The sequence below is a fragment of the Thamnophis sirtalis genome, unplaced genomic scaffold (assembly GCF_051295495.1).
Source record: "Thamnophis sirtalis isolate CommonGarterSnake01/CBP01778 unplaced genomic scaffold, rThaSir2_p1.2 scaffold_3, whole genome shotgun sequence".
Lineage (NCBI taxonomy): Eukaryota > Metazoa > Chordata > Lepidosauria > Squamata > Natricidae > Thamnophis > Thamnophis sirtalis.
Window position 1 is genome coordinate 153,235,210 of NW_028261383.1, and position 27,616 is coordinate 153,262,825.

Consider the following 27,616-nt stretch of genomic DNA (forward strand, 5'->3'; position numbering starts at 1 on the left):
CGGGTTATATGGGTGAAAATACGGTATACCAAACAGGTACTAATGATAATCACTCTTAGTTTTGGGGCAAAAATTTTCAAAGTTGTTTGGCACTGCCTTCTTGGGGCTGAAAGGGAGTGACTGGCTTAAAACAATGTATCTGACTTTGTGCCTAAGGTGTGATTAAAACTCACAGACTCCTGGGTTATAGTTTTACTTGTTTAACCTACTTAAGTTATTTGTATTTTTAATGGAGGAAAAGATGAAAACAAAGTAAAGCTTAAAGGGCTACAGAGATTGAATTTATGTACTGTATGCACATTTTATTTACCTTCCTATGTATTTAAATGTACTGCTTTTATAAAACTCCATCACTTTATACATAGCAGCATTAGAAATAGTAAAGTTTCTGCCTCCAAACAGCATTAAATCCTTTATATTTTTAAAAACATTATTTTGGTCGAGATATTAAATGATCCTTTTTATTTTTAAAAAGTATAAAAACAAACATAGGAGAAACATGGACCTAGAATTTATAGAAGCAAAGACAACAAACAGGAAAGAAGCCCTACAGCCAATATAATGTAAGCAATGAATCATTAAAGTGAATTTTAAAATATCGATCAACGAGACATGGACATTTATTTAAACTACAATATTAAGCATGAAATACCATTAACTAGTTTACTTCTGTCCAGAGTTAACATGTACTGCAGTGAATACAGGTAGCCCTCGACTTACAATCATTTGTTTAACAACCGTTCAATTACAACAGCACTGGAAACCTGACTTATGACCAGTCGTTACACGTGTGACCATTGCAGCATCCCCATGAGGACATGATCAAAATTTGGGTGCTTGACAAGTAGCATTTATTTCCTATATTTTCAGCATCCAGGGGTTACATGATTGCCATTTATGACATTCCTAGAGGGCTTCCCAGAAGCAAAGTTAATGGGGGAAGCTGGATTTGCTTAAGGACCATGTGATTCATTTAATGACCACAGCAAAAAAAAAGTAATACAATCAGACACAGTAAAATCATGGAATGTATCAAATTGCAAATGAACAAACAGCATTGCACCAGCTTTGTACAGTATTTGACCCTGTCTTAGGAGTTTATACTGGAAAGGGATGGGAAACCAATGACATGCATTTAAAAGGATATTGCAATCTCTGTGATTAGAGTGGTAAGTATTACTGGGTTCTGAGTTTACTTCAAAATGTTTCATTTCCTTTCTTTATAACCCCATCAGTGAATGATGTGTGAATTGATTGATGGTATCTCTCCCGTAAAGCACTATGAAGCAGTACATAAGTCTAAGTGCTACTGCTTTCTCTCTTTATATATATATATGTATGCATGTATGTATGTATGTATGTCTATCTGTCATATCCATCTATCATGTCTATCCTCCCTCCCTCTCCATACACACCTGTTTCCCTGAAATAAGGCCTCCCCGCACAATAAGCCCAATTGAGTTTTTGAGGGCATGCGCTAAAATAAGCCCTCCCTGAAAATATTGCAACACAGAAGCAGCCATGACGTAACCACGCTCGCTGCCTCCTGCACTTCAAAAATAATAAGACCTCAATGAAAATAAGGCCAAGCACTTATTTTGGGGGTTAAAAGAAAATAAGACCCTGTCTTATTTTGGGGGAAACACAGTATATACATATATATACATACATACATATAAAAATATGTCTATAATATCTGTCTATCTAAAAGGTTTTTTTATAAATGGGAGAGGATTCAAGTCAGGATAAGACAAGACTAGCACATAACTCAGATGTAGAGAAGACAGAGAATTAGATTTGCTTTGTTATTTTATATAAAGCAAATAAAACTTCAGCATGGAACGGAGAGAATAAAAAGGGAGAAAAAAATAGAGAAAAGAACACTTGCAGGCCTGCTCATCAAAAAAGGAGGTACTCCCAACAGAGATGAAACAAGGGAATGAAAACTTGGAAAAGTTGTTAAAAATTTGTCCAATATAGAAAGCGTTACCAAATTACTGTTATTACTAGTAGTTTACAGCACTTCCGATTCAAAGCTAAGAATATGCTTTTAAGCAAGTGGGGTCACCTGTTGTGCACCTTTGTCACTTCCTTAAAGAATGACTATCTTTTTCTGGGCTCACAACAGTAGCAATTCCAGGAAAACGTGTACCTGAGTTAAGAAAGCACCAGCACTTGTTCTGAAGCACCTTGTTTCCTACAATGGCATCCTATTGAATAGAAACTTTGGTATTTAATGACAACATTAAGTACCACAGGTGGTGAGGCAAACATTGAATGCTGATGAGGCTCATCTTCTGCAGGGTTGGGTGAACTTTTTCTATTGCATTTTATTCTAAAAGAAAACCATAGACACTGTGGTCAAGTTCTACCCCTTCCTGGCTGAGAATGTTATACAGGTTGTGGACAGTAGCCTTGTTCTTCTCACGGTTCCTCCAATGACACAGCATGGAGAAAATTTGCATGGCCATGTTTTTAGAATTCTCCTCTTCAAACTGCTCCAGACGTGACTTTTCCATATCCAGGAACATAATGCCAATCTCCTGCCAGTTCTTGCCCATTTTCTTGGCTAGTTTCATCAGCTGTCCTTCTGAAACCAGCTTGGGTGGTGCTGAAAAATGACAGAAGAGGGAAAGAGAAAATTTACAGATGTAAAAGAGATGAGCTGACACCTCTCTCATTTATTATCTCTTAATATCATACAGGTAGCCCTCACTTAACAACAATAGTTGGGACTGGAATTTCTGTTGCTAAGCAATGCAATTGTAAAATACACATCACATGACTTCAGTGCTTAGAAATGGCAAATAGGCTACTTGCAACCTTCCCTCCTGGCTCCCACTGACTTTGGGGAAGGTTAGAAAGCAAGCAGGGAAGGTTAGAAATGGCAATCACAAGATTGTGGGACGCTGCAAGGTTGTCAAGAAACAGATTGTTACTACCACTCGTTCAGCACCACTGAATGAGGGTGTCATTAACTGAGGACTGCCTGTATTTGCCTAAAATCTGTTCAAGGAATTAATACTACAGTGTTACTACCAGGAACTATAAAACTATAGTTGCAACTACAAAAGCAGGGATTTTATTGTTAAATTATTTTAATTTGTGGATTTCATTATACAGGATGTGGACTCTGGATATTTAGATAATATGCTCCCCACAACAAGCTTTATAAAAAAATTAAATTGTAAAAACCACATGAGAGGCAGTTTGGTGTAGTGGTTAAATGCATCCTGCTAGAAACTGGGAGACTGAGTTCTAGTTGTTAGACATGAAACCATCTACATGAACTTTGGATCACCCATTCCCTCAGGCTTAGGAAGAAGAAAATGAAAATCACTTCCGTAAACATTGCCAAGAAACTCTACGAACTTTTCCAGGTAAGTGTCATCAGGAGTCCAAATTTGAAGGCACAAACAGATATACCACAAGCTGTGTAATGACTAATGGTTGATTACAATCATGGGCCTTGTATCTGTATACTACTCAAACCTTCGGGTCTGTAACTCTTAATTGGGCAAAACAATGCACCATAGGGTAAAACCTTTTGAAACAAGGTACCACAAATCGGCTTCCTTACAGAATGTGCATCCAAAGTCCAGCACTCATGACTCCAGTGGAACTGAAATCTGACAAATTTGTAGAACATGTTATGATAAAAATTATCATAAAACATTTTATGACATAAAGAAAATGTCATAAAACATTTCCTATGCTCAACTCCTGATGTTTAACTGTGCAATAGAAGGCAGTTCAATAGAAACTCTGTTACTATAGAAGCATTAATGAATCTGGTGAGGAAATTACTTATCCTCAGCAAACTGGCAGGCAGTTTTGTAGGTCAGCAAAGGAGGAGGAGGAAGAGAAGGAGGCTTCCCTAGGGCTTTCTTGAGGATCATGTGGGGAGGGGAAATGGAGTAAGCCTATATATTATATGTAGAAAGAATGACCTAATGGGTCATGGATTGTTTAGTAACACTATAAAAATATTATGCATGAATAAGCTTCATGGATTTATTTACAAGCTGTGGGCTCGGAAACTACAAGAACTAATTTTTGAGTCCTAATTTTGCTAGTCAAAAGAGTCAATCATAATTCATGGGATATGTGTTTTTAAAACACCCACACACTGAATAACCCCCAAATCAAAAGCAGCTGCCACTCCTTCACTGTCCTGGAATTTTAAGAGATTGGGTTTAACTATAAAGGATAGCAGAAGAAAACCTTGCTTTATGTCTGCCCTATCAGATGGCACCTGACTCAGGTGCACCACAACTTTGCTCATTTCTTCCATCAGAGGCAATGCAGATTCTTCTTACTGGCTGATTTGCCATGTTAGTTCTACCTAGACTGCAGCTTTTGGGGGAAGATTAGAATTTACAGCATCCATAACTTAAGCATTTGAAGTGCTTCTGCCTTCATCCTGTCTATTTTTGGTGCTGTATCAGCTCAGCCTAAACACACTATATGTTCAGTGGATTTTATTTACACCTATCTTTTTCCTCAAATCTCATCTGTTCTGCAAAACATTTTGCTTAATCATTCATCCTATATTTATTGATGAAACACATCCTTAAAGTTATACCATATGCTTTTTAACTTGGAAAAAATTGTGAGTGGTTGTTATAAAAGAAAACACAGCTATGGTATCATGAACTGCATTGTGTCCCCCAACCTGTCTGCTAATTTGCCCCTAAAACTGTTGATGAATTTTAGTCAATCAGCAATCTCAATAATAAGCAGCAAACCCATAGTAACCTGGCTCAACTCATGGATCAAAGTCCTGTGACTTTTTTCTTAGTTCAAATTGGCCAGTTTAACTACTCATTAAATTTTTTTAAGTATGTCAGCGTTTTTCTTGGCAACTTTATGATATAAATTCTTTAATTCCCACAATGCCACACATTATGAAATTGTCAAGACTGGGGAACGCTGATGTGGTGTGTGTGAGTGTCAGTTCATATTCTCTTCTATGGGTACCCTGATCTATATTAACAAACATTATTCTGTATTTTCTGTTTCCATCCTTTTATTAACTGCTTTATTATTTAAAAGTGTACCCTCTCTCTTATTTTTCAGAATTCTCCTTTAGTTACAACTAGAAAGGAGTTGTAACTAGCAACAATCACCCCAGTCTAGGTTTAAATGCAGATCTTGCAACCAACAATATTCAAACTAATTTCTGTACTTTTCCCAGTCTCTCTTCTGTCTTCCCATTCCCATCCCAAGCTGTGTTCTGCGAACATCTCCATTATTTTAAAGAACTCAAGAATATTTGAAAGCCTTTCCATTCCTGCGTTGATTTGCCTTCTAAAACGCAACGAGTCTCCAAATTGTGTTTCTCTGACAGCAGGGGCATGCGAAGTAAATACAGTACGGCAGCTGATCGATACATACATTAGTTTTTTTTAGCATGGAGCTACAGTAGATTCCTCTATCTTTGCTATTTTAAAGCATGGGTAATTGAGCTGAGGTGATCATTGCTACGTGTCCTGTTATCCTTGATAATCTTACATACAGAATCCAGGACAGCAACTTTCGGTTTTTACAGATCTCAGCCTGCTTAGCACGGTGTGCGGCTGCTTGATCGCCTTTATGCTTACCCGCCGCCGCTGGCGCCGCCGCCACCGCCACTACTTCCCTTTCTTCTTCGGTCCTATCATGTCGGGAAGCCGCCCGTCTCGGTTCGCCCTGAAGTTGCAAGACGAGATCTCTCCTCGGCATTTTGTTTAACACCTCGACGAGGACATCGAAGGCATTTTCGGGGTAGTGCTGCAGGATCACTTCCGCTAGAACCACCCGAGAGTCAGTGCTGCGTTTCGCCCGCGGGATGGCCTCGGGCAATAAAAAAACAAACGCCGGCAGCTCTTTGTCGGTCAGCTCGTCAAGGATTCCGAGCAATCTCTGTCTCTCGTCCATCACCGCTTTTCAGTTCGTGGGATGTGGGGGCTAGTGGGGCGCTTAGCGAAGGGTCGTGAGAGGAGGATCGAAACGCCACTCCCTCTTCTTACCAGGCCTGATTTTGCAGCGAGGCGGGAAAATGAGCTCGAACAAAAGGGCGCGCGCTGGAAGTTGGCTCATTTTCCCTTTCGTTTTGAGATGTGCCCCCGCCCTCCCCGGCGGCCTGAATGGAGGAGATTCAGGTTCGATTCGCGGAACTAAAAGGATGGAAGAGCAGCCGAGATTTCCTGGGTCTTAAAAAGAAAAGAAAAAGCACCCAGGTGTAAAATTCCTCCCCCTGCCTCACTCACCATAATAATAGAGACGATCGCGCGAAATCAGAACCCTGAATACAGTTGCTAGTGCGGGAATAGCACTCCTACTCTGATACATATTGGAATAAAATAAAATAAAATTTGGTCTCTATTGCAACCTACCTGGGCCTGGTACCCTCCAGAAGGTTTGGCATTGCAAGTTCCATTATTCTAATTCGGCGTTTTTAGGACCTCTTTGCACTTCTAAAATTATGTTGTTTTATGTGGGTTATATTTATTGATATTTACTACATTAAAAATTAAAAGCAATGTGTTTGCTGCTGCTATTGCGTCTCACAATTGTTTGATGGGATTTAAATATTATTTTTCAATGTAGGCTAGCAAATAATTTTGATTTTGCAGATCCCTAAGAGGGTCAATCGGATTTTATGACCACACTTTAAGAAATGTTCTAATTAGCATTGCAAGATGGCTAGAAATACAACAGTATTCTGCCAATAGTGCCAAGGAAACCATATGGATTCACACTCAGGATATTTACATTATGCTGGGCAATGAATTTCCCAGGTTGCAAAATGCCTAGTGAACTGCTAGGGGAGATCAGATAACAAGTACTGTACAAGTAGCCCTCCTGCTTAAGATATGACCCAACAGAACCTGAAAGGATGTCCAGCTGCTGAAGTGACAAGAAGCAAAAGGAAACTTCACTGCTGCAATGTTTTGCATGCTAGCGCTGTGTAGAATGACAGAACCATCAGAGACAGACTTGATGGTGTCAAAAGCAGCAGTCTCAATATTGAACACTGACATTCTGGGAATCAGCAAACAAGGGGGTGGAATACAACCAGCACATTTTCAATTGTACGGTCATAATAAAAGTTTTCGATTTGAATTTTTATTATGAGCAAGGAAATTGTACAAACACTGGGATAGCCATTCATCAAAAAGGTATCAAAGTTTAGGCTTAAGCACAGTTTTCCCTGAATAATAAGAAAGTAGTCTCAATTGAGTCAAGCTGATCAAAATTACAGCAATTCAGACCTATCTTGAAATCACAAATGAGAAGAAGTGAAAATGATTCTTTGTGGATGCCATTCTAGGGTGTTGCTCTGGAGAGGAAGATGAGCTCTTACAAGACAATATATTTAATGCTTGTAATGTTTTGGCTGGCAGAATGCTGCAGGAGGCTGTGCCCCCCCTCCTCCCCCCAGCATCCTTTTTTCGCTAGCAGAAGCACCGTGGGCTGGTCCTTTTCTATTTCCAGGCTGGCCTTGCGGCCAGATCTAAGCACCCCGCAGGCCGTATCCAGCCCATGGGCCTTGAATTTGACGCCCCTGGGCAAGAAAGTGACATACTAATCTTTAAACTTTTCTGCTATTTTGTGCTTCGTTCATTTTTTAAAAACATTTCCCTCTCAAACCTTGCACATATATTTGTACCATTCTGGAGTTGTTTCTGAGAAATATGAATATGTCTACAGTGTGGTTTGGTTTTACATGATTGCAGCCAGAACAATTTGAGAACTATGGTTTGGTTTATGGTTTATTGTCATTTGTATGCCACCCACTCCCTAGGGACTCTGGGCGGCTTACAGAGAAGACAAAGGGACATATAAATTTAAAAATAAACATACAATTTTTAAAAACTACACATCATACAAACTGCTTAGAGTGGGGCTGGATAATAATCAACAGCCCAGGCCTGCCGGAACAGCCAGGTCTTCTTACCTTTACGGAAGACTGGGAGAGTGGTAAGGGTCCGGATCTCTACTGGGAGATCATTCCATAGGGCTGGGGGAGCAACAGAGAAGGCCCTCCCTCGGGGAGCCACCAACCGACATTGACTGGCTGATGGCACCCAGAGGAGGCCCAATCTGTGCGATCTTATCGGTCTTTGGGAGGTAAATGGCACTATAGACTATAGTGAGAACTATAGTTTATGCCTTGGTGGATTTTTAATCTTTCCATTCAATTGTGTCCAATTCTTGCAGACTGCCTGGACAAGTTCCTGTTCCCGATGTGCACATGCGCAGAGCTGTCAGGAGAAGGGAACAATTAAGCAACAAGTGTTGACTTGGGAGTAAAGGCACAAGTGGCCCTTCCCATAGGGGATAAATAGGGGCAAAATGGGAGTGGTGTTTGCAGGAGACAATTAGTTCATTTATTATTGTGAAGATTTGCTTATCTGAGTTGTGCCTCACAGAGACTCCTTTCCAAGTATTTCTTTGTATAACATTGCACTTGGAAGCTGTAGGCCTGGCAACTATCCAAGAACTGATAAGGTCTGTTTTGCAATTAAACCTAGAAAGACTTATTGCCGGGACTTTGCTGGATGTGAATGCGAGGAATTCACATTAGCCAAAGAATTTTTTTTTTTCGGGACAAGGAGTCTGTTTCATGATTCTGTTAAGCCTAGGTTATATCATGTGGATGAGGGATCCCCTATTTCAATGAATCAGAATAGAGCTGGAAGGGCCCTCATGCTCTAACATATACCTGTGATGGCAAACCTATGGCACGTGTGCCACAGGTGGCATGCGGAGGCCTCTCCGCCAGCATGCAAGCCGTTGGCCCAGCTCAGCTCCACCATGCATTTGTGCATGTCTCCCACTGATTTTTGGATCTCTGCCGCACATGCAGGAGACACACAGGGGAGCAGGGGGTCATGTGCAGGTGCTGGTGGGGGGGCATGCATACATGCATGGGGGGGCAAGGGGAGCGAGGGGGGTGCAGTGCCTCCCCATGCCGATTTTGGTCCAAGGAGGCTTCAGGGAGGCTTGGTAGGCCCAAAATGGGGCACGGGGGTCACATGCGCATGGCCTGGGGGGAGCACGGGGGGTTGTATGTGCATGCGCAGGGTGTGGGGCACACTGGGTGCGTGTGTCACATGCATTGTATTATGGGTGGGTGGGTACATGCCCCTACGCTGTTGCACGCAAGGACAAAAATGTTAGCCTTCACTGCTATATACTATACTGTTGTGGCTTGGCAGGAGCCTTTGGAGTTGCTATCTGCCTTTGACAGCGAGGGGTCCTGTGAGTCAGGCCTGGAGGAGGCGGAGGGCCCTGGACAGGGTTCTGGCTCCGAGCAAGGCTCAGAGAGACTAGTTGATTCCCAGGTAATGACTGAGCCTTGGATCAGTGAGAGAGGCTGACACAGAAACCTTCTGTGAGTTGTTTCGGGATGCATGCAGGAGAAGGGCTGACCGACGTAAGGAGCAATTGAGGACTCACAGGGGATGATAATGAGCAGCTGTGCCTCGTTAGGATCTCCTGCTACGGATAAAAGACTGATGGTGCCATGCCCTAGTTGCAGAAGTCAACGTTCCATTTCTGTTCTAGTCAACGTCTCCGTTCCTGTGTAACCATAGAGAAAAGCACTTGGATAAGTGACTTGATTGATATAATCCTGTTTTGTAGCAGTTTATGAGTTAGGACTTTTGCCAGAGCATTTATCTGTGTTTATTTTGGGCTCGCAGCCAGCAAGAGCCGGGACTGATAAAAACATTCCTTTGAACATTCTGTTTGGATTTCATTTTTGAACGGACAAGGTGGGGGTCAGAACACTATACTATATACTATATACTATTTCCAGTCTTTTCCTAAAAACTTGTAGTGATGAAGCACCTACAACTTCTGAAGGCAAGTTTGAATTAAATTTAAGGTGGACCAGAATCTCAAAATAAGACTTGTATAACTAACTATAATTTTGGAACTGGACATTAAGGAAGAACAAAAGACTGAGACGGCTCCCATTGTTCTCCCCCACAGCAACTGAAGCAGACAAATTTAAGGTGGAACAGAACCCTGAAATAAGAACTGTATAACTAACTGTACCTTTGGAATTGGACATCATGGAAAACTGGGAATTTGAAGAACTATGTGAAATTATAAAAAATATGCATAAATCATTAAAATCAAGCCTAAATAGAATTCTGAATCCAGAGAAGCAGATATCTAAAGAAGAATTTAAAGAAGGAGGGTGGCAAGACAATGAAGGAGTAGAGATGGAGGGAAATAAAAAGCAGACAAAAAGCTCCATTGGTCCTGGCAGTGTTGTAGGGAAAATTGTGAAAAGGGGCGGTGTCGTAACAAAATGAAATAAAAAGCAGACAAAAGTGGTTTTGGAGGTTGTTAGTGGCATGAGGAAAATTGAAGTAGGAGATTATGCCACAACAAAGAGAAATATAAAATATTCTTTTGACCTGGGGAAAATTGAAGAGAGTGGATGTGTCAAAATAAAGGGAGAAAGTCAGGAACAGAGAAGTAGGACAAAAGACTTATTAGGAAAAATCAGATAATTAGAAACTATTATATGGGAAAATATAAAATTAAGATAAAGACTTTATTCCTAAACTATGACAATAAAATGGAGTTGCTAACTGGTTGAATATGATAATGGAAAGATAGCTAAATAAAGGTTAAAATATAAGGAATATGGATAAATATGAAACTAATATGGGGAGGTAGTAAAGCAGAGGTTTGTGATCCAATTTTTTAACATGATAATTAAATTAAGTTATGAACTGATTGAATATGACAAAAGAAGGACACCTAAGCATGGGTCAAAATATGTTTACCGCTCGTTATTTTACATAATAGATTAAGGGAAGTGTAATGAACATTGAACAGCGAGGATTGCCATCTAGAGACAATTAAGGGTAATCAAACATATGAAAAAATGGAGAGGGAACATGAAATACACCTACAATGGGAAACTATTGAGATAAAAAGGCAGAATCACAAATTGGGGGCATGTAAGGATGTATAGTTATATAAAGATAATGATGAGAATAGCGAGGAATTGTAACCAGGTCTACATCTCAGCCAAAATTAGACTGGGGGGTGCGGGGGGGGGGGGGATAAAAGCACAATGACTATATATGCATACTTTTTTGTTATAATGTTTTTTTTACTAAAAAGGAGGAGAAAAATTAAATATGTATATCGAAAAGGAATTATAATTGCCATCAACATAAAATGGAGCTTGCTCAGAAGCTGAAATACACCAAGTAAATGAGATGAAGAGTGGGAAGTAGAGGAGAAACCTAAGGGAATAAGAGAGGGATAGGAGAGAGGGCAAGGGGGGAAAGAGGAGGAGAGAAAGGAGGAGTGGAAAGGGGAGAGAGGAGAAGGGGAGAGAAAGGGGAAGTAGAGAAGGGAAGCACAACAGAGGGAAGAAAGGAGGTAGGGAGGAGGGGAGAAAGGGAGAAGGAAGTGATGGTTAAAGTACAAATATGGTGTATGGAGAGCAGAAGAGTCAATAATTGGTTTTGGGGAGTTGTTGGTAAGATGAATTGATGTAAACATTTAATAATATAATATGATGCTGATTGTGTATTAGTATACATGTGATTATATGTATGAATATGAAAAAATAAAAAAACTTTAATAAAAAAATACTGGAAAATTGATATCATGTCACCCAGTCCTTCTTTTCTCTTGGCTTGCCATACCCAATTCCTGCAACTGTTCTTCATATGTTTTTGTCTCCAGGTCCTTAATCGTCTTAGTTGCTCTTCTTTCTACTTTTTCCAAAGTTTCAACATGTTTTTGTAATGTGGTGACCAAAACTGAATGCAGTATTCCAGGTGTGGTCTTACTAAGGATTTATAACGCGGTACTAATACTTAATGTGATTTTGATGTTATGCCCCTGTATATATAACCAAGAATTGTATTAGTTGTTTTGGCTGCTGCTGTACACTGCTGGCTCATATTTAAGTGATTGTCCACTAGGGTTTTAAGGTCCTTCTCACAATTACTGTTTTTGAGCCAGGTTTCAACCATTCTGCTCTTGTACCTTTGGTTTTTCCTGCCTAGATATAAAATCTTGCTTTTCTTCACATTACATTTCATGTTTTTGGATAGGGTCCATTGCTCAAATCTGTCAACATCTTTTAGATCTGGGGCTTGTCTTCTGCGGTGTTGGCTATTCCTGTCAACTTAATGTCATCAGCAAATTTGATGAATTCCACTTTTATTCCATCATCTAAGCCATTTATGAAGATATTGAAGAGTACTGGGCCTAAGATGGAACCTTGTGGTACCCCACTGCTTTCTTTCCTCCATGTACATGTAGTACCATTAAGGACTACTCATTGAGTATGGTCTGTCAGCCAATTCCAAATCCAACTTGTGGAGATGCTGTTTATCCCACATTTTTCTAGTTTACCAAGAAATAGATCATGGTCTACTTTGTCAAAATGCCTTGCTGAAGTCTAAGTATATTATGTCCACAGAATTTTTCTGGTCTACTAAGTTAGTCACTGTCAAATAATGAAATAAGATTGATTTGGCATAATCTGTTTTTATTTCCAAATATAGTTTCAAAAATCATTCACACAATACAATAGGCATTGAATGGAATACTACTGGTTGTAATTCAGATTCCCTTCCTTCACTACTGGAGATAAAATGTTGAATGAAAATCTAAAAGTAGGAAATATAAGCAGTAAGGAATTTCCAAATACAGCTTAGCATGGAGGGAGTTGAGGAGACACATGATGTGCTGAGAATCCTTGTTTTTGCAACAGCAGAGTAATGTGTATCTTTCTCATACATCATTCTGGAAGCAAAGTAGAAGACTAGGGTAGGCTGCAAATAGTTTCTTATGAGTGGCAAGACCAGGAACGTGGAGTCACCTGCTCCCAGAAGGTCTTCTGAAAAAAGAAAACAATGACTATGTCAAGAGAAAAAGAACAGCTGGAAGGAAAAGAACTGCCATGAGGCAAAATGATACAAGAATTGTAGCTAATCATGTGATTAGATCTGGATCAGCAAGATCAGCCATATAAATGTTCCAACATAATCAGGAGCCCATCAGCACAATAACATTCCCAAAGTTTCAGCAATTTTAAAGGCAGCACTGGGGAGACTTTGAATTGCAGGCCTAGTCTATTCCGGGATGGAGAATCTGACTCTGTCAGTTTTGCTTCTCAGGCCACTCAACTCATGGAGGCAACCCAAGGTAGCCCAGAGTTGAAAGATGTTGCTTATTAAAGGCTCTTAGACTCAGAATTTTCAATACTGCATGTCACAGAGTACCTTTTGCAGCTACTGATATGAGGAGAAGGAAGAAAAATTTGCTTTAATTCCCTGCAGGTGAGCATCCCTGACTATGCTGTAAAACAGAATCTTGCTATAAAACATTACAAAACCTGGTGTCTCCAAAATATGCTGGATTCCCAATCAGAGTCAGCATATATGGTTGGCAACACGCTGGGCATATCTGCTGGTCTCAATGGACTTTGCTTTGGTATTATTTTTCCTGATTAGGACTACGTAAAATGAAGAGAAATGAAGTTTAAATAAAACAATCGGCCTTCTGCCAATTACCTCCCTCTGACCGATAAGATCGCACAGACTGGGCCTCCTCCGAATTCCATCCGCCAGTCAATGTCGACTGGCGACTACACGGAGGAGAGCCTTTTCTGTTGCAGCTCCGACCCTGTGGAACGATCTCCCCGTCGAGATACGCACCCTCACCACCGTCCAGGCCTTCCGCGCAGCCCTCAAGACCTGGCTCTCCCAACAGGCCTGGGGATAAGTCTCTAATTTGCCCCACCCGAGTGTTGAATGTTGAATGCAAGTTGTGTTTTTATTACTTTATTTTGTTCACATATTGTTTATTTTGAATTGCACCCCCTCCCTAATGATTGTAAGCCGCCCTGAGTCCCTTCAGGGAAAAGGGCGGCCTATAAATCCTAATAAAATACTAAAAATACTAAAATACAATAAGAACTTTGCAACATTCGGGAGAGGCATGGCCAACATTGCAGTGGTACGACACAGACTTGGGGGCTCCAAAGAAGATCAATATCTCCACCATTTCGGGGATCCCACTGGGGATCGGAACCATCTCGTAGGGATGTTGAGGAATGGAGCAGGGATGTGCAGTCAGGGGAGGCAGGGGAGGCAGGGGAGGCAGAGCCTCACCACTGTCATCATGAAAAGAAAAAAAATGTAAAAGGAAAAAGGCAAGAGCTGAGGTCAGGCTGAGCTAGTTGCTGCCAGAGTCACAGTGGATGACTCTGTTTAGTGCTTAACTGTTTAAAAAAGCCTCTAAAAATGCCCTCTACAGGAGGAGGCAGGAGAATGCCTCATCTAGTCTGACTTTATGATCACTCGAGCAGAATTAAGTAAGGGTTAAAAGCCGAAAAATTCCTGATGTAGATGAGGCACATCGTTCTCCTGCCTCCTCCTGTAGAGGGCGTTTTTTTAGAGGCTTTTTTAAACAGTTAAGCAGAGTCATCCATGGCGATTCTGTCAGCAACTAGCCCAGCTTGACCTCAGCTCTTGCCTTTTTCCTTTTACATTTTTTTTCTTTTCATGATGGCAGGAAAGAGCAGAGTTGAAATCCTCTCTGAAACAGCTGGAAAAGGTACGTGTGGGTCAGAGGGAGGGGGAGGAATTCAAACTTAATCCTCCTGGTGCAACTTTGTGTGTGTGTGTGTGTGTGTGTGTCTGTGTGTTTGTTTGTTTGTTTGAGAGAGAGTTTGAGTGAAGAGAGGGAAGGGGGTAGGAGAGGCAGGGAGGGCAGCCCACCAGCTCAGGCAGGCGAAAGAGACTTTCTTTCGCCCGCCTGTGTCCACGTCAGTCTGCCAGCTCCGGCAGGTGAAAGAAACTTTCTTTCATCACCTCTGTGTCTGTGGCAGCCTGCCAGCTCAGGTGGGCGAAAGAGACTTTCTTTTGCCCACCTCTGTGTATACTTCAAAGGGACATGTGTATACTTTTCTTCTTATCACTCTCTATAAACAAGCAGCAAGACCTTGGAGTGCCAAGCCAGGATAATCAGTGAGAAAAACAAGAGTGTTTCATTTCCAATATACAAACCTTCCAGCCTCCGAGTAGCAGTATTATTGTTGCAATTTTCTTTGTTTCTTTTTGTATCTTTTTTGTATTTCAAGTTTTAAAAAGTCTGATTCTTGATAGAGTCAGAAGAACACCCACAGTAATGAAAGAGGAGAATTTTAGTCCATAGGTTACAAAGAATAATAAAAGAAAAAAATAGAAGAAAACTTAATCCATTCGTTTTAAAAGACTTGCATAAATTCCATCCATGAAGATAGCATTTAAAAAATAAGATAACCCACTGTCCAAAACCATTCCAAATTTAATTCCACTGCTTATTTCTTCTGTTCTCCAATTTAAAATTATTTTAAATTTTTTATAGGCAGTCTCTTTTTAAAATGATAAAAATTCCTCACCAGCTGGAAACACTTTCTCTTTCCGTATCCTTCCATTTTAGAGCGGCCCAAACTTCATCAGTCTTGGCTGGATTTTTTGTTGCCGGCTTGAAAAACTTCTCTTGCATCGATCAGGGACTTTGTGATGTCCCTGATATCAGCAAGATGTATTCTTCCTGTTCACCATCTCTGTGGGATGGTTTAGGTCCAATTGGACCACCCAGTGGCAAAAGTATTGGCTGCGGTCTCAGAGCATCGAGACCGCATGTCCGTATCATCGTGACATTGGCTCCTCCTCTTATTATTTTCTTTTTCTCTCTCCTTGACTTTCTTTGTGCTGCAATTTTTCTGTTGTTGTGGGGAAATATTTTTTGTGGATTTAAAACACATTTAGATAGAGTAACAAGAACCCAAAGTTTTTGAATTTGAATTTAAATTTGAATAGGTGAAATATTCACCTGGGGGCAAAATTTGGTTGGTTTGGGTGGACTCCAGGATCCCAAAATTTGGATTACAGTTTTACTTGCCATTTGGATTACAAAGCTAAATATAAGGAGCAAGATGAAGAAAATAACAGCATGTTTATCATCAGCAACAACATCTTCCAGCCCTATGACACAAAAATAATCAAATATGACAACGCAGCAACACAAAACTAGTACTGAACTAAAACGTATGCCACAAACTATGCATGAAGACCTTAAGGAAAGAATAAATAAGGTAGATGAGAGAGTGGAAAAAGTAGAAGAAGAATTAAAAGAGGTTAAGGAGATGATGGGAAAACGTGAACAAAGATTACAGAAGATGGAGGAGAAGGCATAAGTAACAGAAAAAAAAGTGAAGGAGATGGACTATAAACTTACAATAATGGATAAGAATCAGGAAAGGATAAATATATCCTGGGAAATGGACAAGGCTGATAATTGCTTAAGATTTCAAAATATTGAAGAAAGCAATTTAGCTGAAAAGATTGAAGAGATACTAGCAGACACATTAGAAGAGAGTAAAGGTGTTAAATTGGATCAATGAAATATATAGGGTACATACAAGGTATGCTATGAGAAACAACCTGCCTAGAGAGGCACATGTAAGAGTCACCAAGAAAACATTAAGAACAGAGATTTTGCAGGCCGCAAGAAATACCACTATAAAATACAAATCCAGAGAGATAGTAGCGTTGAAGCAAGTACCAAGAAAGGTTAGAGACCTAAGAAAAGAATATCAATTCTTAACCAAATGTTTGATTAAAAAAGGAGTGAGCTTCAGATGACTAGTACCAGAAGGGATACTAGTGAATTGCCAGGAGCAAAGACACAGATTGGATTCAATAAAGAAAGCAGAATTATTTTATGAACAATATTTTGGATTACAAGAAGAAGAAAGAGTGAGAGAGGAAAGAGGAATTAAATTCCAAGAAGAGAAGGAGAAAGAATTAAGAGAGTCAAGTAAAGAACAAGAAGAAAGAGTGCTAAGAGAAGGGGCAAGAGCAAAGGAGGTGAAAGAGCAAAGGGAGATAAGAGTGACTAGATTGAAGGGGAGGAGGTGAAGTTGTGATGACACGACATGTGATTTCAATGCTCTGAGATCGCTGTCGACACTGTTGTCTCTGGGTGGTCTAAACGGACCTAAACCGTCTCATAGAGACGGTGAACAGGAAGACTACATTTTGCTGATCACAGGGACATCGCAAAGTCCCTGATTGATTGAAGAGAAGTTCTTCAAGCTGGTGAGAAAAAATCCAGCCAAATGGCTGATGATGTCAGGGCGGCTCCAAAACAGAAGGATACAGAAAGAGAAAGTATTTTCAGCTGGTGAGGAATTTTTACTATTTTAAAAGTGACTGCCTATAAAAAAACTTAAAATTAATTTAAATTGGAGAACAGAAGAAATAAGCAGCGGAATTAAATTTGGACTGGTTTTGAACAGTGGGTTATCTTACTTTTTAAATGCTATCTTTACGGATGGAATTTATACAAGCCCCTTTTAAAACGAATGGATTAAGTTTCCTTCTTCTATTTTTTTTCTTTGACTATTCTCTGTAATCTACGGACTAAAACTTTCCTCTTTCATTACTGTGGGTGTTTTTCTAACTCATTTAAGAATTGGACCATTTTTAAAAATTTGAAATACAAAAAGATACAAAAAGAAACAAAGAAATGGTAACATTCTAACATTGTAACGCTGCCACTCGGAAGCTAGATGTTTGTGTATTGAAAACGAAATACTTCTTTCACTTATTATCCTGGCTTGGCACTTCAAAGACTCACAGCTTGTTTATATAGAGTGATAAGAAGAAGAAGAAAAACACACAGACTGTTCCTTTGAAGTAGATTCTTAACCAGAGAAAGGTGAAATGTAATTGTGATGCTTAATTCTGCTAAAACCTTCTAAGCTAGAGTAGCAGTGTTTGTCAGCTGGAAATCATGGCACAATTTCAACACCAGAAAGAAGTTTTAAATCTGCAAAAGATATTCTCAGAAATACAGAACTTATCAAATACAAATGAGAGGATAGAGAAGAAGTTGGATTACTTAGTGCATCTAACAGTAAAATATGACGGAGAAGTTGAAGATATTCATCAAATGGAAAAAGTGGCGGTTAAAATCCAAAAAATCAAAGAGGAAAATGAATATAAAGAAATTAAAATTGCTGATACTTATGGTGATTGGTTTGTTTCTGAAAATAGAAAGAGTGGAATACTGAAAGAGGAATTAAATGGAGGGGAAACTTACCCCAGATGGGAAGATACAGAAGAGGAAAAAATAAAAGAATTTATGGACTTAAGGAGAGAAACCTTATTAGCAATAGTTTTGATAATACCACTGGCAATTAAAGATAAACAGATTAAGGAAACAGAAGAAGGGCATCGAAATTACATGAGAGATCTTATAAGCAAAGAGTTACTAAGAGGAGTCCATAGAAAGCTGATTAAGGAGATGATTAGAGGACTGATTCCACAAATGACAGAAGATATGATATGGTTTTGTTATGAGAAAGATACTGGTTGATAGATGGAAGAGTATAATTTAAAATTAGCTAAACTTAGCAAAATTTAGTGATAATAGATATAGTTAAATAAATAATTGATAATGATAATAATGTATACAATGTGTAGTGTTATGATAAGTAATAACTGGATATGAATATGAATGGCACCCATGAAAGGAAGATTAGAAACCCTTTTGGATTATATATAAAGGTTAATAATAATAATAATAATAATAATAATAATAATAATAATAATAATAATTAATTATTATTAATAACGACTATGGCACAAACCAGCAGTGGTAGTTCCAGTGGTAATTGGAACACTGGGTGCTATTCCAAAAGCACTGGAATTACATTTAAAACAGTTAAAAATTGACAAAATCACCATCAGTCAAATGCAAAAAGCCGCACTGCTTGGATCTGCACGCATATTACGAAAATACGTTACGACGTCCTAGGCCCCTGGGTGGGGCCCGACTAGTAACCAATGCCAAATCCGGCGAAACAACTGGCCGCTGTGATACAATTGTACAATAATAATAATAATAATAATAATAAATAAAGTTAGATTCAGTATAGTCTTGATTACTAGGGGGAAAATGATATGATGCAGGATATAGTCAAATAAAGGAGGGATAATGATAATAACGTATATATATATATATATATATATATATATATATATATATATATATATATATATATATATATATATGTGTGTGTGTGTGTGTGTTCTGTCCCCCCTTTCTCGCTCGTTAACAGACGACAGGCAGACAAACTTTAAAGGAAAGAACTTTATCAGTCCTCGGCTCAGACTGGCTGCGAGCCCAAAAATAAACATAAATAAAGTCTCTGATCAGAAGATAACAGAATGCAAAACAAAACTCTTACGGCAAAACCAGGTGTCCAAAAAGAAAGCAAAACACTTCTCCAAGTGTCTCTTTGAATCAGGGCTACAGAAAGCAAATCACTTCTCCAAGTGTCTCTCACAAACAAACCATGACCGATGAACAAGGAATGATGAACAAATGAATGAACGTTGACTCCTGCAACCAGGGTGTGGCACCATCCGTCCTTTTATCACCAGAAGACGCCATTAATGAGCCCCAGCTGCATTGTTAACCTTGCATCCCGACTCAATTCATAGCAAACTTCTGCTGAGTCACAACATATATGTATGGGTACAATATAAGGAAATGAGATGTAAATTGTAAACAATGATTTGGAAAGAAGGATAAAAAACGTTGTTATTAAATATTATGGCTGTTTAGCTAGAATAGGATATAAGGATTTAGTGTCATTGGAGGATTTTAGAAATAGTAAATGAAATGCCAGTATGTGGTTATGTATTAAATCTTGGTATATTTTATGATGAAGGATGTTTAAACAACTATAATGAAATGAAAATGGAGGTATGATGATGGTAACATGTATAAATATCTGAGTTAAAATACCTGAGTTAATATGAATTATGCTTGATGACTGTGGAAGAGATGCATGAAAGTCTTTTGTAACCAACTGATACACTTTCTACAGTATGTAAAGAAGGAAGATTTTACGTGTAGTGTTTGTTTTGAAAATTCAAAATAAAAACGTTAATAAAAAAACAGTGACTAGATCAACTAAACCCACAAATAAGTAAGACATGGAAGAAGAGATAAAAATGATTTCAATAAATATACATGGATTAAATTCAGCAATAAAAAGGAAAAGAACATTCAACAAATTATAGAAATTAAAGCTAGATATTATATGTCTGCAAGAAATACACATTAAAAAACAACATAATTTTTTTAGATTATTCAACATTTGGAAACTTATACACGACACTTACCTGTAAAAATAAAAGAGGGGTAGTACAATATATTAAAAAGACAATACAAGCAAAGCTAATATTTGAGGATGAAGAGGGAAGAATACTAATAGTGGAAATAACAATGAACTGTAAAAAAATATTGTTGGTGGCAATATATGTGCCAAATGAGAATCAAGAAGAATTTTACAGAAGACTACACAGAAAGATAATAGAATATGAAGACATGTGTATAATAGATTTTAATGCGATTGTAAATAATGAGCTGGACTATAAAACTGCAAAACTGAATTAGAAACTAAGAACTTTCCCCAGGACATTTTTTACAATGATAGATGAATTAAGTTTACAGGATGTGTGGATAAGAAGACACTTGAAAGAAAAACAATATACATTTTATTCAAACAGGCATATGTCATGGTCAAGAATAGACATGATCTGGATGTCAACAGGAGTAATTGCTAAAACACATAAGATTGATATAGAAACGAGTACAGACCATAATCCAATAACAATGACTTGGAAAGGACAGAGAAAAAGAATGAGACGGACATTAAATCAAAACCTATTAAGTGAAAAGAAGTTTCTGCAGTACATGGAAAAAGAACTAACTTTCTTCTTTAAGGAAAACAGAAAAGAGGATACGTCACTGCAGAATGTGTGGGATATTATTAAAGCATATATTAGAGAACTGGTAATGACATATTCAGGAAAAGGAATAAACAGAATAGACAAACATGAAAGAAGATGGAAGAGGAATATAAGAGGTTGGAGATAGAATTACAGAAAAACCCACAAAACAAAAAGTTTAAGAACCTGATGGACCTGCAAAAACACAAATTGGATATAATGGAAAATGAAGATGTGGCAAATAAAATAAGACAAAACCTTTGAAAATGCAAATAAACCAGAACGATGGTTGGCGTGTAAGATAAACAAGGAGAAGGAAAAAAAATTAATAAATCAACTAATAGATCAAAAAGGAAATATATGTTACCAAAATGAGGAAAAGAAAAAAATAGTGGAACATTGTTATAAAAATATATATCAATGGGAGACAATATTAGAAGAAAAGATAAAACAATATCTAGAAAAAGCTGAAACATCTAAAATTCCAGGAAAATTAAAAAAGGCACTGGAAGAGAGAATAACAATGATGGAAGTGATAGAGGGAATTAAAAGATAAAAGAATGGGAAGACACCAAGGCCAGATGGACTACCAGCTGAGTTCTATAAAACATTACAAGATGTGTTAAGCAATGTAATGCTAAAAGTATTTAATAAGTTGCTATTAGAAGTGAAACTCATGGTCGGAGGCATATATAACTCTTATCCCAAAGAAGAGTCAGACTTACAGCAAATAAAGAACTATAGACCAATTTTATTATTAAACGTGGATTATAAAATCTTTGCATCAATAATGGCAGAAAGACTGAAGAGACTGCTAAATGAATTCATCCATTCAGATCAAAATGGTTTCTTACTCAAGAGGCAGATTAGAGACAATATGCAGATTATATTGAACACTTTAAAATATTATGGAGCACACCCGGAAGCAAATGGCATTGCTATTTTTGGATGCACAGAAAGCTTTTGACAATGTGAATTGGCAATTTATGATAATACAATTACAAATGATGGACTTTGGGGAGGGGTTTATAAATATGGTTAAAACTATCTACAAAGAACAATCGGCAAAGGTGACATGACAGAAAAAGTGCCTATCAGGAAAGGAACTAGACAAGGGTGCCTGCTATCCCCATTATTATTTATACTGACATTAAAAATTTTGAACCGGACCTTGTAATGATACAACGTGTGATCTTGCAATTCCAAGATCTCCATCGATATCTCTCCTGCTGGACGGTCCATCTGGACCTAAACCGTCAGGTAGAGATGGTGATAGAGAAGGGCATATCACAGAAATTTCTTTCTGTAACCAAAACTCTTGGTACGATTTCTTAAACTTTGGCTTCAGCTCAATGTCATTTTGCAGCTCTATGCATTCTTCCTCCACTACCCCATCTCCCTCAGTATCTGAAAATGGATTTATCACCCAATCTGGAATTTCCATCAAAAGAAGATCCTGATATCGCTCAGACATATCTTTATGCAGCATGTTCAAATGGTCACAAAAAACTTGAAGATCATCATCTTGTACCCCACCTTTCTCTTCTCTCAGACAAGCTCAGAAATTGGTACAGCTCACGACTGCCTATATTGCGCTTGAATAGAGTTAACTTTGAAATAAAGGTAGAGATGACAGATTTGGCTTAATAAGATTGACCTCATTTCCTTGCAACTGCAAATTCACTTCATTGAACTTTTGCAAATAGTTCTCATAAATAAGCAATATCATGCCTGATCTCTTTGAGTTCACCACTGAGCAAAGCATTCTTGTCTTCAAAAAACTCCACAACAGTGTCAAAAAGGTGGTAAAAGCATCTCACACAGTTGCCTTTTGATAACCAACGAACTTCTGTATGAAGCAGCAAACAATCAAAATCTTCATCATTCTCAACACAGAGCTCTCTGAATAGTTGATCATTGAGAGCATGTACTTTAATTTTGTTAACTGCAGTAATGACAGTGTGTAATGACTTGTGCAAGTGATCACTGAGGGTTTTTGCAACCAGATGTTGGCGATGAATGACACAGTGAATGGTAAAGACATTTGGCACTGTTTTTTTCAAGTAAGCAACGCACCCACGGTAGCGACCAGTCATTGATGGTGCTCCATCAGTTGCACAAGCTAATATGTTGGTAAGTGGAATTTCCTTGTCTTTGAAAAACTGCTCAACAACATGAAATATTGACTCCCCTTTAGTATTTGTTTTTAGTTGCCTCACAAATAACAACTCTTGAGTCAAACTTTCATCTTTAATAAAGCGCACATAAGCAAGAAGCAAAGATTTATTGCCTGGCAAAGTTGATTCATCCAGCTGTAATGCAAAGTCTGTTGTCCGTAGTATTCTGCACAATACATCTTCCATATTCCCAGCCATTTCATCTATGCGTCTTTGCACTGAATTGTTACTGAGAGGAATTGTCTTAATTATATCATGTGGTGACTTATGCAAAACAGTACTCATAACCTCACTTATGGCTGGTAGGATGAGTTCTTCACCAATAGTATGTGGCTTTCCAGACTTAGCAATCAGCAATGAAATGTTGTATGATGCACGGAAACCATCAGTGTTTTGTTGGGAAGCATTGTAAAACATGTGTGACAGAGTTGGGCGCTTTTGCAAGTTGTCATGAAGTGATTGAAAAAAAAGTTAGGTTCTTGTCTGCCTTGTCAGGATGTGCCTTCTTCAAATGTTCATTCAGTCTGGAAGGCTTCATTGTCTCATTAGAAAATACTTTTTCACATAGTAGGTACTGTGGCAGCTGTTGGTTTGATGGTGCTGGTATAAATCCATACTTCAGATAGTCCACACTATATTGTTTACATTTCTTCTTTGATTTTTCTGCTTCTGCCATTTCTGCTCTGAAAATCAGAATACTTACAATATGTGTGTGTTCACATCTGGCTTAAGGCTTTGCAAATGAATAAATAAATCCTACCAAAAGAAAATCCACCCGTGACCAGTATTGAGTGGAGCTTTTATAAGCTTTAGAATAAATGAGCTGGAAGGGACCTTGGAGGTCTTTTGGTCCAGCCCCCTGCTCAAGCAGGAGAACCTATACTAGAGGTCTTCAAACTTGGCAACTTTAAGACTTGTGGACTTCAACTCCCAGAATTCTCCAGACAGCTGTGGACTTCAACTCCCAGCTATGCTGGCTGGAGAATTCTGGGAGTTGAAGTCCACAAGTCTTAAAGTTGCCAAGTTTGGGGACTCCTGATCTATACTATAGGTGTGTGTGTGTGTGTGTGTGTGTGTGTGTGTGTGTATGTATATGTATGTATGTATGTATGTATGTATATATATATATATGTTTTCTGAGGTTTTCGCGGGTGTTAGTATGTAGGTCTCTAGTTGTTCGGGTTTTCTCCCGCATAGAATTGGAGATGTCTTGGCGACGTTTCGACGAAGTCTCATTCGTCATCTTCAGGCTGCTTCAGACTACTTCAGGTTTGGTGTTTCCAGGAGTAGACTGGAAAGTAGAGTAAACTATACCTATATTAAAGGCCGTGATTGGAGGGGAGGGTGGTGACATTACTTAAAGGGAAACCCGCAGCTATTTCCAGGTTTGTTTGGGTAATTTCGTCCTTCTGCCTGTGCTGATGGGCTTTAAACAGTCCATCTTCTGCTCGGCAAGTTTCTCCTTTCCATCTGAGAATTAGCTAAGGGGAAGCTACCAACCTAGGGGTGACGCCTTCTGCAGCCAACACAATACACAATATTTTTTTCCTCGCCCTCTTAGAGCCCCCCCCGCTGCCCCCTGCTGCCGCGCCTTGGCTCTTAGCGCCCCTCCTGCCGCCCCCTTGCCTCTTAGCGCCCCCCTGCTGCCCTCCTTGCCTCTTAGCGCCCCCCCCTAAGTCATCCCACCGCCCCCCAGGGGACGGTATTGTCCACTTTGGGAACCACTGCTATACAAGATATGCAGCGAGAAACAATCTCCCAAGCGAAGTTCATATAAGATTTACTAAGAAAGCAATTAAGACACAAATATTACAGAAGGCAAGAGACAAAAAACTTGAATATAAAGACAAGGAGATTGTAGTTTTGAAACTAATACCAAAAAGAGTGAGAGAGATGAGAAGAGAATACCAATTTTTGACCAAAATTTTACTTTAAAATGGTGTTAATTATAGATGGCTGATACCATCATGTTTGTTTGGCAAGGACAAAGATATAGAATAGATTCAATCGAGAAAGCGGAACTATTCTATGCAAAACATCTGAGAGGGAAAGATGAGGAGACAGGAAAGGAAGAACCACCATTTGAATTCCAAAAGGAGTGTATAGTTGCAACTGAGAAATAAGAAGGTGCAGTAGGTGGCATTGAACTTAGAGAACAACAAGAACTGAGATCTACTAGAGCAATAAATCCTACCTATAAAATATAAATACGGAAGAGAAAAAACAGTCAGCTGCTTTTTTCACATATTGAATGATCCAAAAAACAGCTAATGTGAAATATTTTCTCTTTATTTTTTTATTGATTGGATTTAATTATTTAATCTTTTAGAGACAAAAGGTGACTCAGACATAATCTTAATAAAGTAATATAAGGAATAATGAAGCAAACTTTAATTAAGTGGTTTCAGCCAGATTAGAGAGGATTTTTTTTCTCCTATTTCATCACACTCTTTATATCTGAAAGCAACAAAAGCTGAAACAAATATGCTCTCATTTTTAACAATACCTACTGTAGTTTCCACATTCATGCAAATATGTATTCCGGGCCTCTGTTTTCCCCAACAGTGATGAGATAGAACTTATTTAACTTGAGAGATGGTTTGGTGTGATGGTTCAGGTACTAGCTTAGAAACCAGGAGACTGTGAGTTCTAGGCCTCCCTTAGGGATGAAAGTAAGTTGGGTGACTTGGGGGCCAGTCACTCTCTTTTAGCCCAGCCCATCTCAAAAGTTAAGAAGAAGGAGCATTGGATATATATATAACAGTTCACCAGAAATAAAAGCAGGATAAAAATCAAATACATATTTATTTTGAGCTAGCATAGGTGCAGGTAAATAAAGCTAGGAATAGAGAATATTGGAAAAGGAAGGAAGGATAGAGAAGGATGACCAGTAGCAAAGTGGATGGAGTCAGTTATACTGGCTATGACTGAATCATTGGGAGACTTGAAAGAACAAGTAGGCATAGATCAACATGGAGAAGATCTATTTATGTTGTTACTAGGAATCAGAACCAACTTAATGGCACAAACTAACTGGTCGGTCAGTTGATAAGTCTGTCAAGTTAATTAGTAAGTATATATGTGTACAGACAATATCCTCTAAGCTGCTATTAGCCATTGCCAATACCAGCAGAATTAGAATAAGATCTTATCTTAGCTGCAATTTCATTTGCAGTTCCTGGTGTTTCTGAATTCCCCACCTTCTTTATCTTGATTTGAGCAGATGGAATATAGGCAGTTAGAAGGCTTGACCCTCTTGGAAGAAGATATATTTTCATTAATGAAAAATGTTATGAAGAGGGAACCCAAGACTAATTCCAACTCCACAACATAAACTGTCTACTCACCTCCTTGAGTGGACAGTGGGCCTGTGCAAACAACTCTTGGCAGTATAAGGAGAAAAAGATTGCTACGCCCAAACAGAGGCATATCCATATGATGATGTTCCAGACAGGGCCTTTTCTCTTATCATTGAGAATGAAATTAAAGAACACTATGAGGACAAACAGAAAAAGGGTTAATTTTGTATATTCCGGACACACTGAAGCAAGGAGATCTCTCATTTATTGATTTCTAATAATTGTTAGCAATTTCCATGTTAATTACAAGACAATATACCCATCCCTACTTCCATGGAGGTAAAATAATTTGGGAAATAGAGTTCTCAAAGCATTGTCGTTGCAGGTGGAACTCTGTTCCTAGAACCTAGGCTATTTTCCTGTTGCTCTTTTATCTGAGTGATTATCGTGATTAAAACATCTGTTTTGGAAATGTGACTGGACTTCTGAAATAACAAAATTTTGTTTTCCAGTTATTAATTTTTGCTCTTTCTTTTTAATTTGTAAAACTGTTCCTGTTTGAGGTTACATTATTCCTACTGCTGGAATAAAGAATCTTAATTTTCTTATAGAAGAACCACTGTTTACTCAGTCAATGACCAGCAAGATTTGAAAAAAATACTATACCAAAATAACTTTCTCAAGCATGAAAAAGCTGCCTCCATCCGAACCACACAGTGCATCATATGGGGCAATAATGCAATGTAGATGGGTGCCTGGGGAATTCTGGAAGCTGTAGTCAAAGTCACCAAGATTGAGAAACATGTTCTGACTTAGATTTAACAGAATCACAAAACAGACTCCTTGTCCTGAAACCCCCCCTTTTTTTGGCGAATGTGAATTCCTTGTGTTCAATTCCAGCAAAGTCCCGGAAATAAGCCTTTCAAAGTATAATTACAACAACAGACCTTATCAGTCCTTGGACAATTGCCAGGCCGATAGCTTCCAAGGGCAAAGCTGTACAATAAAATATTGGCAATGAGTCTCTGTGAGGCACAACTCAGATAAGTAAATCTTTACAATAATAAACAAACTAATTGTCTCCTGCAAAGTCTACTCCCATTTTGCCCCTATTCATTCCATATAGGAAAGGCCATTCAGCGTCCACTTGTGACTTTACTCCCAAGTTGACCCCTGTTCCTTAATATATTTTGAATAAATTTGGAGCAATTCCACCTACAAGTGGTAGAGAAAATGTATCAAAAGGACATGAATGTGTGTTAATTGGGAAGTGTGGGAACTGCAAACCAGCAAAAGGGCAGAACAG

The 27,616-nt window shown here is 38.6% G+C and overlaps 2 protein-coding genes across 2 annotated transcripts in view; both read right to left on the bottom strand.

The window, feature by feature from the left end:
- Positions 1-2,202: 2,202 nt before the first annotated feature.
- LOC106539838 (uncharacterized) lies at positions 2,203-6,212 on the bottom strand. Its single transcript, XM_014054736.2, has 2 exons — positions 5,604-6,212; positions 2,203-2,611 (listed from the first exon to the last, which is right to left on the bottom strand). The coding sequence occupies exons 1-2, from the start codon at positions 5,917-5,919 to the stop codon at positions 2,331-2,333; spliced, it is 597 nt and encodes a 198-aa protein (XP_013910211.2). The 5' UTR covers positions 5,920-6,212; the 3' UTR covers positions 2,203-2,330.
- A 6,611-nt stretch (positions 6,213-12,823) lies between these two features.
- LOC148048262 (sterol O-acyltransferase 2-like) overlaps positions 12,824-27,616 on the bottom strand; it is a 33,323-nt gene continuing 18,530 nt past the window's right edge. Inside the window, exons 11-12 of the mRNA XM_087708267.1 lie at positions 26,359-26,504; positions 12,824-12,874 (exon numbers count right to left, since the gene is read on the bottom strand). Of these exons, the coding sequence (XP_087564393.1) occupies positions 12,824-12,874; positions 26,359-26,504 (197 nt within the window). The remainder of the gene's footprint in view (positions 12,875-26,358; positions 26,505-27,616) is intronic.

Bases quoted from the DNA above. Each gene is read 5' to 3' on its own strand.
- LOC106539838 (XM_014054736.2), bottom strand. From the start codon at position 5,919: ATGGACGAGAGACAGAGATTGCTCGGAATCCTTGACGAGCTGACCGAC. The intron at 2,612-5,603 runs GTAAGCATAAAG...GTCATTTTTCAG, and splicing joins GGCGGCGCCAGCGGCGGCGG to CACCACCCAAGCTGGTTTCA.